Consider the following 20,370-nt stretch of genomic DNA (forward strand, 5'->3'; position numbering starts at 1 on the left):
GTCTGGCAGAAACTAGAGGTGAGATCCACTCCTCATAAGCCGTATCGCACCATATGCTCCAAATGGATGCAAGTTCTAAATATGAGGAGTCATATCAGAAACAAATGAGAGAAGGGAGGAAGACGGATAGAATTCCTTTTTCATCCTTTAAAAATAGATATTTTATTTATTTTGCTAAATATCTCCCAATTAATTTTTAATTAACATTCATTTTTAAATTTTTGAGTTTTAAAAATCTCTCCCTTCCCCCATACTTTTAGAAGGCAAGCAATAAGATATTGATTATACATGTAAAGTCATGCTGAACATATTTAGGAGAATTCTTAACTAAAGAAGGGATAGAGATGAGTGTGAAAGATAAAATGGTAATTTCCACTCTCTCAAATTGAAATTTTGTATAAGCAAACTCGAAGCTGTTACAATTAGAAGATAAAGAATTCACTGATTTTTAAGTCTTTGCAGCGAATTTCTCTGATAAAGTTCTGATATATTGAATTATTTAATGAGACCATTGAGGGGAAATCAGTGAAAATGGGAAAATGCCACCCATCAGACCCTTGTTTGTGGAGTGTCCTGTGGAAGGCCACAGCCGTCATGGTTAGGTTATAGTCAGATTGTGGCCTGATGAGTCATGGACAGACCATGCTTGAGCTATGATCTGGTCAGGATCCAATCATGACTATCATATCATTGGACTGAATCTGCGGTCCTACTGTGCACTCCCACTGACAGCTGCTGTTCCCCTCGTGTACAGGTATGGAGGTGACCGGGCTTCAGGCCACAGACGCTGATGACCCCAATACTCCTAACTCCCATGTGGTTTACAAGCTTCTCAGCCAGGAACCTCCCGGACCCGAGGGCTCCTCCTTCACTGTGGACCATCACACAGGAGCAATCGTGGTCCAGGACACCCTCATCAGGGCAGGAGAACTCTACAAGTTGCTGGTGCTCGCTGCTGACCTAGCTGGGGAAGAAGGGGGTAATTGTCTGTAAGATCCCTGGCCAAAGCAGAATTCATCCACTTTCTCCCCAAACCCTTCCCTCTTCCCAATTTTCCCCTTATTGTTGAGAATACTACTAACGTCCCAGTCACCATTCCTGAGGTCATTCTTGTCTTCTCCCCTTCACTCTCCCAGCATATTCAAATCTTATTTTTTCTACCCTCTTTCCCATATTTAATCTTTTTCTCCACTTATACAGTCACCAGCCTGAAACATATTCTCAGCCCCTCTCACTTGCACTACTACAATATATTTCTGAATGTTTAAGCAGCTTAGCTCTCTCCCCCCACCAATCCATCCTTCACTCTGCTGCCAAAGGGATTTTCCTAATGGCCGGGTCTGACCAGCCTCCTCCCTACTCAATTAACCCCAGTGGCTCCCTATTCCCTCAGGATCATTCTCTGATGATCAATGCTCTGTTTGGCTTTGAAAACCCTTTGTAACTTAGCCCCTGCCTATGTTTCTTACACTGACTCCTCTCCACATACTGGGGGCATTGGGGCTTTCTCACTGTTCTTCCAGCAAGATATCTCATTTCCCATCTCAATGCTATTTCAAAACTGGATTTTCTCCATAATTGGATACTTTTCCCTTTCACTTCCCAACCCATTTTTCTTCAAGACTCAATTCTGATTGCCCTTTCTGCAGGAGGTCTTTGCTGGTGTCCCTAATGCCTTCCCTCGGAGACTACCTCCTGTTTATACCACCTGTATTTGCATGCTGTCTCTGATCATTGACTGACTGAGTGATCTGGGCCACCTGCTAGGATCTGCCCCTTAGATATCTTCAGGGAGGGTATTGTCTCCTCTCAGACGCTTCTGTCCAGCGGGATAGCCTTGTTTTGTCTGTCCTTTTGTCAGCTGCCTCCTTCTTAGGGATCCAGCCCCGGGAAGGTCCCCTGGAAGATGTGACCTGGGACTTTCCCAAACACTCCATGCTTCCTGGAGTGGAGTGGGTACAGAGGAGGGCAACTAGATATGATACAGTAAAGAAAATGCTAAATCTGGAGTCAGAAAGTTCTGAATTCAAATTTAGTTTCAGACCCTTGTTGTATGATCTTGGAAGAGTCATTTAACTGCTACTTACTTCATTTTCCACATCTGTAAAATGGAATAATTACAGCATCTACAGGATTGTTGTGAGAATCAAATGAGATAATATTTGTCAAGTTTTCTGTAACCTTAAAATATTATATACATGTTAGCTATTATTAATCATTAGGAAAGGGACGGGGGAAATAAGCATTTAAGCATCTACTATGGACTAGGCACTGAGCACTTTACAAATACTATCTCATTTGATCTTCACAATAGTTCCACAGATGCTATTATTATCTGCATTTTACAGATGCAAAAACTGAGGCTTATCACAGTTAAGTGACTTTTCCAAGATCATACAACAAGAGCCTGAGGTTGAATTTGAACTCAGTTCTTCCTAACTTTAGGCCCAATGCTCTATTTAGCTGACTTTAGATGAGGGTACCCCAGATCCATTTCCTAGATGGATTTGCTGAAGAGCATAGGGATACTTAATCTGGAGAAGAAAAAACTTAGGGGAAACACAATCACTATCTTTGAGTATTTGTAGGACTATCTTTGGGAGGAGATTACACTTGTTTTGCTTTTCCCACCAGCCTCAGCCCAGAATTAGAATTAGGAACCACGGGCTACAGAAATGGTTTTAGGTTCTTCAAAAAAAGAAAATTTCCTAATTGTTAGAAATGTGCAAAAAAAGAATGGGGGTGCCTAAGGAAGAAGTGTGTTCTCCAAGGCTGGAGGTCTTCAAGCTGAGACTTAATGACAATTTGTCAAGGATTTTATAATGGGGCCCTCTTCTCAGGTAGAGATGTGACAAGAGAACCTCTGAGAGGTGTTTTCAGTGATTTTGTGGCTTCTAGGTTTGAGCAGCACCTGTGAAGTCGCCATCAAGGTTCTGGATGTGAATGACCATGCCCCTGTATTCACAGCCTCACAGGTAACAAGGGAGGGATGTAGCTAAGAGAGTGGTGTGGGAGGAGCTGGGGAAGGGGACCATAGACGCAGAGGGAAAAATATCAAACCCTCGGTTATAGTTAGAGCACTGGAGTAAAAAAAAAAACTGAGGTCAAACCCAGTCTCAGATACTTACTAGCTATGTCACTGAGGGCAAGTTATTTAATCTCTGTTTGCCTCGATTTCCTCAACTAAAATGGGGACAAGAGCACCTCCCTCCCAAGGTTGTTTTGAGGATCCAATAAGAAAACATTTGTAAAGCACTTAGTGTCCAGAACATAGTTAATCATAATAAATTAATAAATGGCACTCAATAAATTCTTGTTTCCTTTCTTTTCTTCCATTGTGCTAAATCCTCTTCATCCTGGAGCTGGTCAGAGGATTTGTAGCCAGAAAGGAAGTTAAAGATGATCTAGTCAAACATCCTCATTTTACAAGACTGGGAAATTAAGATCCAGAGATGAGAAATGACTTTTCTCATCACAGTAAAGAGCAGTGTGGGGATTCGAACCTAGAGCCATGTTCAGGTGTTCTTTCCATTATATTCCGCCTCTCTTGGAGTGATGTTCTGTCTCTTGCTCTCAGTACGGACCAGTCAGGCTTCCCGAGGACACAGTGCCAGGGACACGAGTAGCCACAGTCACGGCCACGGATGCTGACCTGGATCCAGAGTACACCAGGATTGACTTCTCCATTGTGGAGGGAGACCCCAATGGGACATTTGTCCTGGACTCAGACCCGCAGAGTGGCCATGTGGATATTCGACTTCAGAAGGTGAGGGGACAGGGAAGGGAAGCTCATGGGACAGAGTGACTGGAGCTTCTCTTGGGGGCAGCTCCATTCCCTGACCCTGCGACTGAGAAAGATCTGGGGTGGAAGGCAGACCTTCCCTGCTCAAGCACCCATCCGAGGAATTTAGAAATGGACTGTCGGGAATCAAACAAAGGTGGGGCTGGTGTGTGTGTGTGTGTGTGTGTGTGTGTGTGTGTGTGTGTGTGTGTAACAGCAGATATCCACCAGCTACATGAGTATGGGGTACATCCAAATGTGATATCCACACAATCATGTGATATATAGTAATGATCATGACTCCCCCTTCACTAGCAGTTTAAGATTTGTTGTGTATTGGATAGAGCACTGACCTGGGAGTCAGGAAGTGCTGAGTTCAAATCCAGCCTCAGACACTTACTAGCTAACTAATAACTAGCTTACTCGTTGTGTGTGTGTGTGTGTGTGTGTGTGTGTGTGTGTGCAAATGGTTTTTAATCTATTGATTTTTATTAGTGACTTAAATAAGGTCATAGATGGTATGCTCCTTATATTTGTGCATGATACCAGAATGGGGGGGAGAGAGCTAACTTACCGAATGACAGAGAAGGTCCAAAAAGGCTGACCCTAATAAAATAAATTCCATAAGGACAAATATAAAGTGCTACATATTGATTAACCACTTTAAGCAATATTGGAAGGTAGATAGGAAGGTAGATAGTAAAAATACTACTATGTCCATTTTATAGACAAAGAATTTGAGATTAACAAAGGAAAATCATCTTGTTCAAAGTCACACAGCTATAGTAAGACTTGAAGCAAGGCTTTAAACTTGGATCTCCTAACATTTGGGTCAGAGTCAAGAGAGGGAGAAAGAAAAGCCATATTGTCATGGGAGTATACTACAGACACCTGGACAGAGGGAAGATGTAGATGAGGCATTCAGGAAACAGATCACAGAATGAGAATTGGAAGGGACCTCAGCAGTTGTCTATCTACCAGTTATATCCAAAAGGATATAAAATGTTCATTGAGTGGATGTCCAGTCTCTACTGGAAAACTTTCAAGGAGAGGGAGTTGACCGCCCCTTGGGACAGTCCATTGCACTTTTGGACAGTTGTAATTGCTAGGAACTTTTTCTGACGTTAAGCCTACGTTTGTCTTTTTTTGGACTTTCCACCCTTGTTCCTGGTTATTTCCATTAGCGCCAAACACAACAAGTCAAATCTTCCCACATGACAAATACTTGAAGATAGTTTTCTTTTCTCCAAAAATCTTAAAAACCAATCAGAGGACTTTATAATGGAGTTTATTGAGTAGGAGAAAGGAAAGAAAGTATTTATTAAACCTTTCTTTTGTCCAAGCATTATGCTCATCCCATTACAAATATCTTATTTGATCCTCCCAACAGCCCTAGGAGATAGGTCCTATTGTTCCCTCCATTTTATAAATGAAGAAAATGAAGAAATGATTAAGTGACTGAGGCAGTATTTGAATGGAAAGAAAGGAAGGAAGAGAAAGTAAAGAAAGAAAAACAACCAAACAGGAAGGAAGGAAAAAAGGAAAAGGAGAAGAGAAGGGAAGAAGAAAGAACAGAAGGAAGGGAAGAAGGAAAGAAGATATGAAAGAAGAAGAAAAAAGAGAGGAAGGAAAAAAGAGAATAAAAAGGAAGGAAGGAGAGATGAGAGAAAAGAGAAAGAAAATAAAGAAGAAAGAAAGGAAGGGAAGAAAGAAAGGGAAGGAAGGGAGGGAAGAAGGAAAGTCCTAGTGTTTTTTTTTTTCCCTAAGCTGTATAACTGTGGACAAATCCCTTATAACCTCTCCAGATTTTAGACAAGTTCCTAGAACTCTTAAGTTATATTCAGATTGTGATCCACTTTGGTAGAAGTTTTGTCGTATATATATTATATAGATAAAGGCTAAACTACTCTACTAGGAGAATTCTGTCAATGTTGTTTATCTAAATTTTAGACATTTGACAAGGGTTCTAACTAAGCTCACAGACAAAATAGAGAATCTTAGCAAAGACAATAGTACCGTTAGTGGTTTTGGAACTTGCTGAATGATTGGACTCCAAGTGTTATTACTTTATGTCAGCTAGGAAAAAGGTCTGTGATATAGTGCCCTAGGGAGCTGTCCTTCATTCCATACTGCATAATACTTAGGTCAGACTTGAATAAAGGCATAGATAGCACATTTATCCATTTTTCCAATGACACTGGATGAGTCAGGATCCAAAAATATCCCAGGCAACAGGCATGATGGGATGAATCAAAGGAGCTGAAGCCCTCTGTAAAATGGGAATAGCTCTCTCTGTAGTACTAATCTCTCTGCGTTACTTCTAGGCTCAGAGGAGATAATGCCTGCAAACATTTTAAAAGTCCAAGGTAGTTCTATTGATATCAGCTGTTACTAGTAGTAAGGGTAATAAGATGAAGCTTAATAGAAATAAATGGAAAATCCCACACAGATTGAAAAAAAAAATTACAAAATTGAAAGATAAGAAAGGTACGACTAGCCAACAATTAGTCTGAAAAGATGGGGTAGGGTGGTTAGTGAGTTAAAAGCTGACTAGGAGATCTCAGGGTGATGGGGCAGAAAAAGGCTTGTGCACTATGAGGCAAGGTTCAGACTAAGGATGGTCCTATTGTCCTCTGCCTTGGTCAGACCTCACTGGAAATGTTGTCTCACCTCTGGCTGGCACATCCGAGAGATGTTCAAGGGCATCTGGAGGAGACCTCATCCAGGTCTTCAAGACCTTGAAGAGCTGGAAGGGTGGAATGGGATTGGCTGGTTCTATTTGACCCCAGAACTCAAAACTAAGAGCAAAGTTGTAGAGAACTCCATTGGAAAAAAAATAATAATAACCACAAGAGCTGACCCACAAAGGAAAGCATTGCCTCAAAAGGCTGTGGATTTCCTTTCCTGGGAGATCTGGCTGATGACCATTTAGGGAGATGGTAGAGGGAGGAAAAAGGGATGGATGAGTGCCAATCCTGGAGTCATGACCACCTGAGTTCAAATCCAGCCTCAGATACCTACTAGCTGTGTGACATTGGGCAATTCACTTAAGCCTGGTTGCCTCAGTTTCCTCAATTGTACAATGACCTAGAGAAGGGAGTAGCAAACCGTTCCAGTATTTTTGCCAAGAAAACCCTAAATGGATAACTGAAAACAACTTAAAAACAACAACAAAGAAAGAAAAAACTACAGCTAGAGTACTGGATCTGGAGTTCAAATCTAGCCTCAGACTTGTACTGGCTGAGTGATCCCAGGCAAATTATTTAACTCTCTGACTGCCTCAGTGTGTTTACCTATAAAATAGAAAGAAATAGCACCTAGCTCATAGGGTTATTGGGAGGATGAAATGAGACAATATTTATAAAAAGCTTAGACAGTGCCTCAAGTAGAGAAGATACTTGATAAATCCTTATTTTTTTTATTTTTATAACTTTCTCTTTATTTCCTTCTTTGAGTGAGCATGATCTCTGTTCAAATCCTGCCTCAAACATTCATTTACTAACTATGTAAATTTTATCTGTAAAATAGGGATAATAACAACACCCATCTCTCAGGGTTTTTGTAAGGATCATCTGATATACCATTAGTAAAATGCTCAGCAAACCTTAAAGTCCTTTATAAATGCTAGCTATTGTTATTATTATAACTCCAGAAACACACACATAGGTGCAGATACCAAGATAAATATACAGACTTAAGCAGATACACTTGGAGTTACTGAGAGACAATCAATGGATCTTCTGCCCTGGCACCCGAGACCAGACCCTCCCCCAGGTGCTGGCCCTTTGTTAGTCATTCTGAGGAATTACAGGTTTCAGAGGAAATTCTGCCCTTATATTGGATTGTCTCCCAGTGTGAGTTTGGGAAATGAGTTCCATTTCCTTTTGGTAACTACACTGGGCAATTTCCTCCAATGCTAATGGAGTGGTGAGGAAAGGCAGCAGAACCCAGAGCTCACACTTCCTCCTCTCCAGCCCCTCACTCAGCTCACTATCCCCGTTGGGTTTGGCTTATGTGAAGCTACTTCCTCACAGACCCCTTCCCCTCTGTTTTGGGGTCTTATTTCTCCAATGAGATTCCGGGCTCCTGGGAGATAAATACTCGACTCAGAGTGCAAAAAATGTTTTTGTTTTGTTTTTTATTTGATAACTAACTATATAAATATAGATACATTTTAACCTCTCTGGGTTATGTAAAAAAGAGATAACCCACATATGTATTGGAAGAAATTTACATTGTAAATCTTAAAATTCTGTAGAAAAGTTAATTGCTATTATTAGTGTTTCCCCTCTCTCCCTCCTACTGTGCCCAGGACAGTATATTTGCCTTACTGTTATTTGTCCTTTGTTCTCAAAGAGGTCCATGACACCTGTGGATTCTGAGTCAAGTCACGCTGCTCTCTGTGACTCAGTTTCCTCACCTGTCAATGAGGAAGTGGGACTAAAAGGCCTCTCAGGTCCCTTCTTGAACTATAGCCTCATAGATCAGTCTTCTATCACAAACTCTGGAGGAAGTCTAATGATCTGATCTCCATGGTAGGTGTTTAGGGACTGGGGAAGTGTTGATCCTTCCCTCCCTGCTCCCTTCCCTGGCTGGAGGGGGCAGTGGGGAGTAGGGGAAAGCAGCAGGAGTCTCTAGAAACTTGTTTGGCCAAATAAGGCAAAAACTGACTTTCTCCTCCTGGCACATCCTGGGCCCACCCCAAGGTTGGCAGCTGCTCCTGTCCAGGCCCTCCACATGGGCAGGGTGGGGTGGGAGTCCAGAAGCATCAGGTGCTGTGGCTCTCAGACCATTTCAGAAAAGAAGGTGGGTAAAAAAAACTTTGGTGGGGAATCTCTTCAGCCTGGAAGGCCGCAGATGTCTAGTACAGAGGCAGTCATTATCTGAAGGGGCTGTTTGGAAGGTAAAGAAAGCTCTAAAAGGGATAGATTTACAGAAAAGAAAAAAAAAACTCTTTTTCCCTGTTCCTGTCTAATTTCTAATCCTGAACCTCACAAATATGGGCTCTGGGTCATGAGGAAAGCCCACTGGAAAGTGGGAGTGATTCTATGTGTTACATCCCCGCTATAGTAGGAACAGCTCAGGGGACCCTCCTCAGGATTTTCCTGTATAAAGGAATATACCCCCCTTTCCTTCATCACCCTCAGCCTCAGAAAATAGTGACTGACTGTTCCTCCAGCTCCCTGGGGAATGACAGTCTTGTAGATTGTAACAAGAGGTTATTCAGACACCAGAAAGAAATGAGGATTTAATTTAGTTGGCAATGTTTGAGGAGAAAGTAATCCCTTGCCACTGAATCATTTCCTTGGACTTCAGGACTTTTTCTGGGACATGTGGCCCTTCCAGCATGTCAATCCAGCTTGGAGAGAGGGACAAAATAACCTAACCCTTAGCATAGAGTACCTATGGTAAGAGAGAAAATGACCATCCTTTATTAATTCGGTTCAACAAGCCTTTATTAAGCACCTACTAGTGCCAATACAAAAAAATAAAATAAAATAAAAATGACTAAGGCCCTCAAGAAGCTTAGAGTTTACTGGAGAGAAAGAACATGTCACAGGTAAGTAAATAGTAAATATGCACTAGTGCGATTTGGGGGTGGCAGGGGAAGAGCTCAGTTGATGGAATTGATAAAGATGTAAGTAGAAGAAAGTTGTCTGAGTCCTAAAGAGAGCTAAGAATTAAAGATAAGGTGGGAGAGCATTCTGGGATTTTAGGCATAACCTGTACAAAGATAGAAAATATTACATACGGTGCATGGGATAGTTAGGAAATTTTAAGAACCCTAGGGAGTTAGAGAGAAAAGACCTTTAGTGATCCCCAATTCCTCTGGTCCCAGAAACTGGACTACGCTTCAGCCTCAATCTACGAGCTGGTGATCATGGCTAAAAATCTGGCAGACCTCGTGGGGTCAGCGACGGACTCTCCAGTCACAGCCTCCGTGACCGTGATAGTGGAGGAACCCATGTTGCCACCTGTCCTAAGCCAGGAGAGCTATGAAGTCACCGTCTTAGACAGCATCCCACCTGGCACCCTCCTGTTGACCATTGGGCCCGAGGATCCCCAGAGCCCACCCCTCAGGTAACAGCCTGCTCTTGTCCTCTTTGCCCACGGATTGCCTTCCTGCTGCTACCCCAGTCCATCAGCACCAAGCAGGAATTTTGGAAGCCCTCTGCTCTCCATTACCAGATTTGTGGATTAGCCATCATTTGAATTGCAAGGATTCCTACATTTAAAATGAAGTCAGGGGCACTATGAGACCATCTAGCCAACCCACTTATTTTAAAGATGGAAAAATGACATACCCAATTGTGTGAAACCTGTTATGTACATCTTAAAAGCATAGATATATGGGTTTTATTATGATTATTCTCCTTTTCCCAGGGCTGTCCACACCTACCCTCCCACTCGGTGGCACTTCTCTAGGTGGGACAACATTCTGGTAGACAGGATTGATCCCTCCTAGTTGAGAGAAAGGGAATTCTTACTGTGGCAGAATCCTAGGATTTAGAGCCAGAAGTAACATTGGAAATGATCTATCTCACTCTCTCATTTTACAGATAAAGAAAAATGAAGACCAAATGTGATTTAGCTCGGGGTTTGGTTCTGACTTCATGTGATTAGCTCCCTTCTCCCATTCCCAGCCTTCAGCCCATCACCAGAGCCTGTTTGACAGAATAATATTCAAGTCAAATCAGGCAGCATTTATTAAGTGCCTACTGTTTGCCAGGAATTCTTCTAGATAACCACTGAGGATACTAAAGCAAAAAACAAGTCTTTGCTTTCAAGTAATTCATAGTCTAAAATCGAACATTTATTTAACTTCATGTCTTGCAAGGTGCTTTACATACATTATCTTCTTTGATTCTTATAGCAGCCCTAGGACACTATTATCCCCATTTCACAGATGAGAAAACTGAGGACTAGAGAGAGGAAGAGGCTTGCCTATCTTAGATCACACAACCAGCAAGTGTGTAGGCAGGATTTAACTCAGCTTTTTTGGATTCCGAGATCTGTCCTAAATCTACTCTGCCATGCTGTCTCTCCCTTCCTCTCCATGTTGATCCATCTCTGTCCTGTTGTTGGGGAGCCCAAAGCATTCATGTCCCTGATATCTTGGCGACAGTCAAATGATGCCTTTGGGATTGTTCCAAGGTCTCTCTCCACTTCCTCCCCCCCCCCCCCCCGCAAAAGCACAGATACAGACCACCATCCAACGATTGGGTCCTTGTCCCAGAAAAGATCAAACCTCCTCCCACTCAGGTCCGCACATCCAGGACTGGATGCTTGATGAATATTTGATTAATGAATTGATGAATCATTGATGAATAATGGTCCCCTTTTTCTGTCCTCACCCCACTTTAATCCTCCTCATCTGCCCTTCACAGAATCTCAGAGGGGGAGGGATCTCAGAGGGAATCTAGCCCAGTACAGACCTCTCTGTAATCCCCTTGCAATCAGCCAGACAACAACCACTTAGCTTTCATTGGAAAGCCTCCAGAGAAGGGGAGCTCACTACCTACTCCTAGGGCCCACTGCCCTCTAGAATAATTCCCATTGTTAGAAAGTCTTGTTTTGTATTCGGGGCAGTTGACCATTGGGCAGGAGCTCGTTAGCAGTTCTGTACTTGTTCTTCAGCCCTGCTCTGTACCCTTCTTCAGTTCTTCTCTACCTAACTGGAAGTGGCCATTCTGCCATCCCCAGATTCTTTGTGTGGGAGAGCTTGGGGCTGGGAGAAAGTGACAGTGAGTGCTGCTTCCTACTACCTTCTAGACCTCAGGCAGGTCCTTTGACCTGTTCAAATGTCACTTTTCTTATGTGTAAAGTAAGAGGTTTGGACGGTCCATCCTCCTCCATTCTCCTAAGACAGCTGGGTGGTGCAACAGACTTGGATTTAGGAAAACCTGAGTTCAAATCCTCCTTCTGACACTTACTAGCTGTGTGGCCCTGGGCCACATTATTATTTCTTATTATTTCTTAGTCTTGGTTTCCTCATCAATAAAATGGGGACAATAATAGTACCTACTTCACAAGGTTGTTGTGAGAATCAAAAGAGATAACAGTCCAATAGAGAAGGAAACTCGTTGGTACAAGATTCAAACACTGTGAATGGGAGATTGTTACAAACAAGGGAACAGAGGTCTGAAGAAAACACGTTTCCAAGATCATATGAAATATGTGATAGAACCTGAGTTTGGAACTCAAGTGTTCTGGCTGCAGAACCAGATGATTCTGTCATACTACCAGGGATGGTTTATAAGGGAGGCAACATGACACAGTGGAAAGAGATCTGGATTTGGAGGCAGGCAAATTTGGATTTGAATCCCAGCTCCTCCAATGACTAATTGTGTGTCCTTGGACAAGTCACAACTTCCTGTGCCTCGGTTTATTCATCTGTAAAATGGGGTGGAACCAGATGAGCTCTAAGGTCTCCTCCTGCTCTAAATATATAATTTTATGGTTTTTTCCAAGTTTAGATGTCAGGAAACTATGACAAGTCCCACTGTACAATTGGGGAAACTGAGGCACGGAGAGCCGAGGACACACTTTCCTCAGAGAAGTTTTCCTAGAAACCCACTTTCCCATTCTCTCATCCATCCCCTTCTTTCTTTCAGTCTGTCCCATGTCACCTCTCCATCCACATACTAATGTGTTCATAGGTTCTCGATGATAAACGACTCTGAAGGTTGGCTGTCCATTGAAGAACACTCTGGAGAAGTCCGAACAGCTTCAAAACTGGGGTCAGGACAGCCTAAAGAAACATATATTGTGCAAGTAGTGGCCGAAATCATGGGTAAGGGTGAAACACTCTTCTCTGAAGGAATGAGTCCAGACTCTAAAAGATTCAATGTCAGACAAAAAGATTCTAAGAAAAAAGCAAGAAGTGACAGAAAATAATGTTTTGTTTTTCCCCATCAAAGCCAAAAAAGTGTATGAAGCCCAGAACCACAAAGTCTGAGTTGGAAAGGACCTCAGAGATGGTCTACACCACTTCACCCCCAAGCAGCCATCCCCTTTCAATATCCCCATCAAGTGATCATTCATCCAGCCTACTTTCAACACAGAAATTGATGAGAAATTAATCATGTCCTGAGGCAATTCTCTCTACTGAGATAGTTCTATCTCTATAGATCTACAACCCTAGGTCTATAAGGTATCATTAGGGATATTCCCCCGGGCACCACTCCATGAACCTCCATGACCAAGATCCCTCACATGGACAAAGACCTTTCCCCATCCCCTCCCAGCACTCTCTACCATGACCATCCAGCTCAAGCAGAAGAAAATAGCCAATGGTTGACCAACCTGGTAGATCACCTACATCCAGTTGTCTAAAATAAGCTATCTCTCCAAAGGCCAAAGGTGAAAAATTAACCCTCATAGCTTAGAGCTCCTGACATAAACTAGTTACTGCCATCTTCCAGAGATAAGAGAGCGCCTTCCATCATCTGGTTACCCCTGTTTCCTTAGTGGCCAAGGACATCTGGGTAGTGGTAGGAAGAGGCAAGATCCTTCGGGAGAAAGAACTAGGTGAAGAGCATTTGACTGGAATCTCCTACTTTGCACCTAGTGGCTTTAGATCTGGGCTTCAGTTTTCCCATATTTACAATGAGGGGGTTAGAGACAGGGCTCTTAAACTGTGTATCATGGATTCTTTGTCAGTCCCATGAAGCCCAAGGCCCCCTTCTCAGGATAATATCTTTAGAAGCATAAAGCAAAACTTACAGGATGGTGAGACCAGTAATATTGAAATATAGTCATTAAAATATTGAAGTCCACAGATCCAGTTTAAGAATTCCTGAATTAGATCTCGAAGGCCCTTCCCTAATACAAGGACTTGGGATGAGTTGGGGGAGAAAGTGCATATTTTCCTGTCCCCTGATAGAGAATCCTAGATTAGAGCTATAAGGAACCCCAAAGAGAAAGCATAATTTAGAGATTTAGTGCTAGATTTAGAGACAAGAATTACCTGGGTTTAAGGATCACCTTTGACACTTACTAGCTACATGACCATGGAGAAGTCCCTTAACCATCAATGAAATAAAGGAAGTTACTGAGATGTCTATCCCAATTCTAAAATCTGTAAGCCAAGAGATCACGTCATCCACTCTGGTTTTAAAGATGAGAAAAATGGAGGCCCAAAGTCAAGGTTACATAAGCAGAAAATGACAGAACTGGGTTTCAAAGCCAAGAATTTTGATCCCAAAAGCCCTTTTCTCCCTGAAGAACAAATGGAAACCCAATTCCCAATCCCTAGTTAGCCTACTTTCTGGAGAACTCACTCCCTACATAACCAGTCCTACCTACTTTGAAGAGAGGGGAAGGTCTTTGACCTTGGTCTTTGATTCTTTTGCAGACCATCCCAGCCTGACTACCACTACAACCCTGGTGCTTTACATCCTGAGGGATCTCTCATCCCATGCTGGAAAATCATCCTCCCTTCCTGCACCTGCCCCTGCCCCGCTCCAGATCCTCTGCACCCCCCAGGACATGCCGCAGGGAGTGGTCATCAATGGGCTACAGCATCAGGGAGAGCCTGCTGCTGACGACGACCCCTACTCCTTCACCCTGAGTGAGGACCCCACAGTGCAGAGGGAGTGGAGGCTCCAGGCGCTCAATGGTGAGTTTAGTCTTGGGGAGGCTGAATGTCTGGGTGCTTATTCAAGAGATACATTGGGAGTTGAGGGAAAAACATTGGATTTGGAACTAGACAACCTGTACTTGTGGAAGATCATTTTCCCTCTCCCTCTCTAGGTCTCAGTTTCCCTATTTGGAAAAATAAAAGAGGTGAACTAGATAATCTCTAAGGTGTCCCCCAGTCTCAATCTTGAGATCCATCTCACACTGAGCCCTGGCCACCTTCTGTCTTCCCCTAGGTCTGTCTATGCCCACAACCCACACTTTCCCTGCTTCCCTCCTAGGTACCCACGCCTACCTCACCATGGCCCTCAGCTGGTTGGAGCCCCAAGAATACTTCATCCCGGTTTTCCTGACACATTCGGCTCAAACCCAGCAACTCCGAATAAGAGGTAAGACCACGTCAGCTCCCAAGGGGCTGGGGCCATGGAGGGGCCAACCAAGCATCTGAAAGAGAAGTAGGAGATATAGTCCTTGATCTAAGTATCAAAATCCTTCCCTGGCTCCATATTACCCCTCAAGCAAAATCCAAATGCCCCTGCCTGGCAGTCTGGTCTTCCTGCCATCCATCGCTGCTTTGTTTTGATAACTATTTTTTAACCAAAATGGAGCCTCCCATAACCTGCCCTCTCCTATCACCATGTTGTTCCCCAGGTCTATAATGTCTTCGCCACTCTTCCAACTATTGAATTCGTGCCATTTCAAACTTCATCTCCTTCAGGAAGCCTTCCCTCACCCCCTTACTTGGCAACTATCTTTCTCTAAACTTCCCAAAACATTTTAAACTAAACTAATATTTTTATATTAAACTTCTTGCTTCTTTAACTCAATCATCAATCATCAAGATGGTGCAATAAAGTTCCAGGCCGAGAGGCAGGAAAACTTGAGTTCTAATCCAGTCTCAAATACTCACTAGCTATGGGACTCTGAGCAAGTCACTTGACTTTGCCTGAGTTTCCTTATCTGTAAATGAGTTGGAGAAGGGAATAGCAAACCACTCCAGTATCTCTGCCAAGAAAAGCCCAAAGGGGAAACAAAGAGTCATATACTACTGAAAACAAATAAACAATCAATCAATTATCTGTAATGCAGTGTAGGATAGCTATCTGTGTTTCTGTCTTATCCCAATACTAGAGTAAAAGCTTCTTGAGGACAAGAACCATATCTTATGTAAATTTTACATCACCCCCCACTCCAGCATCCCACCTGCTTCTCTGTGTAAGAGATGTCCTAGAATCTTTCAGATGTGAAGAGTAATCCCAAAGATATGACAAATTCCTTTCATCTGTGGGACTCCAGAATATAACCCCCCACCATTTGAGGGACCCTGTGATGTTATATCTCATGCTCTACATCTAGGATTACTCACCAGCTAATGGCTTGTTGCATAAACATAAACCTAATATCCCTCTGGCAGGAGAATGTTAACATTCAGTTAGATTATATACAGTTTAATTGGTTTAATAAAATCATGGTAAAATTAAGAAGTATTGGGCACATAAATATAGAGTACACCATCTTAAATACCCCCAAAGCTAATACCATGACTATCATAAGTCTAATGCCAACAAGTAGTAGGAGAGAGGTATTATTACCCCAAATGCCATTCCCTCCTTCTCATTCAACTTCCACATATCACTTTTCATTTAATGTCCCATTGGGAATGGCCACTGACTGCATTTCTAGGTAAGAGAGAGAAAACCAGAGAGAAAACCCTATCTGGGCTCAGTTGGCACTGGCAAATATTCTAATTAGATTTTAAGCTCCTTGAGGACAGGGAATATCTTTTGCCTCTTTTTGATTTTTTTAGTTTGTTTGGTTTTTTTCTTTTTTGTATCCCCAACACTTAGCACAGAACAAGGAGAGGCTTAATACCCTGTGGAAACACCATCTCCTGGATTCCGAGCCTGTACCCCCAAAGATACATTCCTTATAGCTTCATTCAGTAGGCACTTAAAAAATGTTTGTTGTTGAATTGAATTGATATGTCATACGGGTCCTAAAATAGGTCACACATGAAAATAGGCTCCATTGCTAAAATGAGATTTGTTTAAAAAGAAAACAATTTAAAAGTACTTCCTTCTTGTTGTTTGGTCATTTCAGTTGGGTCTGACTCTGTGAAACCACTGGAATGATTTGCTATTTTCTTCTCCAGTTCATTTTACAGATGAGGAAACTGAGGCAAATAGGGTTAAGTGACTTACTTATCCAAGGTAACACAGCTAGTACATGTCAGGCTGGATTTGAACTCAGGTTTTCCTGACCCCAAGCTCAGTGCTCTATCCACTGAGTCACCTTGTAGCCCATCCTTCTCGTTTCATCCTTAAATGTCCTTGTGATAGATAATATGGCTTTTTACAAACTTGTTTTGCCCTCCACTATTTCTCACTGTTTTACGAGGGGATACTGTTCATAATCCTCCACTATCCTTTCCCATCAGACTTTACAAACAAGTTTATATTCTAAAACAATGTTGGCCTTGGCTGCTATATCTCTCCCTTTGGCAAGAAAAGCGAGTATTTTCTGGCTAACACTCTTTCTAAACTTTTGGACTTCTCTTTATGGTGATGAATTTACCTCAATTAGACTCCCTTAGGAAATGTTGATAATTGGTTTAGATATTTGGTCTTCTCCTTATGGTGATGGACCTACATCACTTAAACTTCCTAGAAAAGTTGCCTGACATATATACGTATTTTTTTCTCATTTTTATTATTTCTTTCAACCTGGAGTTGATTTTGATCTTCACTCTAACAAGCCAGGAATCTGACTACCCACACGCTAATTCTGAAATAGCTGCCACATAATAATTGTCCATTTCCTCTCTCTTAAAATGCAATCAATCTAACATTTTTGTGATGTTTCTTGGTACTTTCTTTGACCAATAATTCCCTTCTCCTATTTTTTTTAGTGGGATGATCCTTTCAAGAGGTGTGTTTTTGTTTTTGTTTTTCAACTGATGCTTTAGAGGAAAAAATGGTCATTTCCAATTTTGATCCCTGCCCCGAACAGAACCTTCCCTTGTAGCAAAGAAAAAAATAGTTCAGCAAAATCAACTGACAAACCATGTTTGATGGCTCATACAAGTTTGTTTTTTAACCACAGGCCTATTGCTTTCTTCAGAGAAGGGATATCTGTTTTAAATTCTAATCTTCAAAACTAAGATTATACACTGCTATTCATCTAAGTTCAGTCACTTTGTTTTATTTGTTTCTTCTTCTTTCACTTTGCATCACGTCATAAAAGTCTTCTTGTGTTTTCCAGAATCTCACATAATCCTTGCTTCTTTATAGTACAATAATATTCCATCACATCCATACACTACAATGTGTTTAGTCATTCCTTCATTAATGGACAATCTTCGTTTTCAGCTTTTACTTCTTTGGCATATATAAATAGATAAGACCTTTCTGTTAGTTATTTACTATCATGGACCTATGCCAACTGGTGGGATAGCTGATTTTAGAGTAGCTGGACCAATTCACTATTCCACCATCAATATATGTGTCTGAATATCTTCCAACAGCACATTCCCTCAGGAGGAGAGAGGGCAATAAAGGCTGATGATATGAATGAGGTATGGCAAGTTCAGAAGGTATAATAGTTATGACCCAGATGGTATTCAAGTAAAAAGGAATCAGAACAAGAACTAAAAAGATGGATTCAGGATGGACAGAAAGACAGGGAAATTTTCTTTCCTCTAGCTCTTTCTACAGAGAATCTCGAGGTGGGAGATTCAGGAGAGGTCAACTAATCTAACCCATATTTACCTAAGAGGTTTTTTTTCTTATATCCAATGATATTATGGATCCCTTTTCTAAAAAAAAATTTCAAAATTCATAATTAAAGAAAATACTAAGTTTCAGTAAGATAGATGTAATTTTTTCCTATAATAACAAAAACTAGCATTTACATAATACATATTATATGCCAGACATTTCCTTTCTCCAAGATTCCGTTTCCTCCTCTATAAAACAAAAGATGGTCAGTGAGGATGGCTAAGAGCAGGACGATCCTTCCAGCTCTGACATTCTCCGTTCCCGGACTCCTCCCAGTTCTCAATCCTATTTCCCTCCCTTTGCTCACAGTGATGGTCTGTGTGTGTAACTCAGAGAGGCGCTGCTTGCTCAAAGTGGGCCGGATGGAGGGGATGCCCACGCTGCTGTCAGCGGTTGGAATCATGGTAGGCACCCTGGTGGTGATAGGTAAGTGGCTTCTTGGTCTGGGGTGGCCGTGAGCCACCAGGTGGGGAGAGTCTAGTTGACCCTTCTTGAATACAAGTGAATTCCCAATGCCTTCTAAAAGTATTACCGTTAATCAAGACTTCAAGCTCTGTGCTTATAGTATAAGATATACTATAGGTATATAAGTATAGGTATAAAGATATTCTATTTCATAAGTACTATGAGTTTTCCATCCTTCCAGAAGGACTTAGAGGAAGACAGAAAAATGGAGAGAGGATGGAGAGGAAGGGGAGAGCCAGAGAAACAGATGGGGAGAGAGAGGGAAGAAAGGGAATAAGCATTCTTACAGAACCTACTATGTTATGCAATATGGCAAATGGTATCTCATTTGAGGGAAACAGGCCTGCCATTTGGGAAATGACCAAAAGTTGGACAAGGTGAGTAACAATGGTCATATGGGCCAACCAGCTAGATTCCCCCCCTCAAATTAAGAAAGCATAAATTGAGACATGACATCATCATTTTATGCTTTCTTTTTCTAGGAAAAAATATCAGTTAAAATAACAACAAATATATTAAGCCACCTTCAATTCCTAACAAAGCGCAATGCCCAAAATCAAGGAAAAGCCCCCTGGGACCAATATTCTTGCCTGGAACTGACTGATTCTCTCTTTGATACCCCAGGTTTCTTCTTAATCTTGATCTTCAGCCACTTGGCCTTAGCAAAAAAGACTGAGGCACAGCCGCCAGACAGCGTCCCCCTGAAGGCTGCTGTCTGATGGGGCAAGATGCTTGGTCTCCTGCCTTCCCTACAACCCACAGTTTCTATACCTCCAACAGCAAGGACTCGGATTCCAGACTGAGCTGGGTGAGACCAACCCCAGAGTTAAAACATCTCAGGGATGAACCTTTGCCCTTCCATTCTCAGTGGGCAGAAGGGCCAAACAAAGCCTGCATCTGATCCAACACTGGCTGGAACCTCCTCCCTCTCCAGAGTTCTCCTCTGAAACTTGGGGCTCATGTTCCCCTCAGTAAAAGTTAAGACTTTCTTTAATGCGGCTAGCTTCTCACATAAATGCCTTCTGATAAAGTCTTCTCCAGAGCCACCATAGAATAATAAAACCTGATGGTAACTGAGTCCAGAGCCCTTGAATTCCCAAATCTTCTGTCCAATGATTTGTCCAGTCATCTCTTTTCATCATTCTGTCTTTAAGATGAGAGAAATGGGTTATTCAGAACTGAGTGAATGGAGAACCAATTATTTATTAAGTGCCTACTTTGTGCAGAGCTTGGTGCTGGGCACTGGGGACTATACGGGAGTTGGAGAAAATTCTTGGTTAGTGTGAAGGGCCTGCCTCAGCAGGGAAGTTGCTCAAGAAACATGGGAGAGGGAAAGGGTCTATGAGCCTTATGCTTTGGTGGTTTTATGGGTGAACCTTGTCCCACCCTTCCCACCCCATCCCCCCCATACCCCAGTCCCTTGGATTTAATTAATTGCTACATAAAAATAATGTGTGTGCTATAAGGGATATTAAGTGCAGGTCCTTAGGTGTTTTTAATCTGCTTATGTGATCATTTCTGGGTGAGTGTATATGTGTATATATGTCAAAACATGTTCATCCACATGGAGGGACCCTTAATTTTGATCACACATGGAGCCCAAACCTAACTGAAAACTGATCCTTACTTCCTATCACAGATAAAGCTCTATCAACCTTCTCCCCACACCCATCACAACAGCTAAAGGGTCTGATTAGGAAGGACTGT

At 42.2% G+C, this 20,370-nt stretch overlaps 1 protein-coding gene across 2 annotated transcripts in view; it reads left to right on the forward strand.

Annotated features, from left to right (window-relative positions):
- The window catches only part of CDH16 (cadherin 16), a 40,275-nt gene extending 20,535 nt beyond the window's left edge, over nt 1–19,740 (forward strand). For both annotated transcript variants that reach the window (XM_074286528.1, XM_074286529.1), the window contains exons 10-18: nt 755–979; nt 2,899–2,975; nt 3,578–3,766; nt 9,621–9,862; nt 12,442–12,575; nt 14,139–14,402; nt 14,704–14,811; nt 18,508–18,624; nt 19,288–19,740. In XM_074286528.1, coding sequence (XP_074142629.1) covers nt 755–979; nt 2,899–2,975; nt 3,578–3,766; nt 9,621–9,862; nt 12,442–12,575; nt 14,139–14,402; nt 14,704–14,811; nt 18,508–18,624; nt 19,288–19,382 — 1,451 coding nt within the window. In that variant the 3' untranslated portion in view covers nt 19,383–19,740. The remainder of the gene's footprint in view (nt 1–754; nt 980–2,898; nt 2,976–3,577; nt 3,767–9,620; nt 9,863–12,441; nt 12,576–14,138; nt 14,403–14,703; nt 14,812–18,507; nt 18,625–19,287) is intronic.
- The last annotated feature ends 630 nt before the right edge of the window (nt 19,741–20,370 follow it).

This window comes from Sminthopsis crassicaudata, chromosome 2 (genome assembly GCF_048593235.1).
Source record: "Sminthopsis crassicaudata isolate SCR6 chromosome 2, ASM4859323v1, whole genome shotgun sequence".
Lineage (NCBI taxonomy): Eukaryota > Metazoa > Chordata > Mammalia > Dasyuromorphia > Dasyuridae > Sminthopsis > Sminthopsis crassicaudata.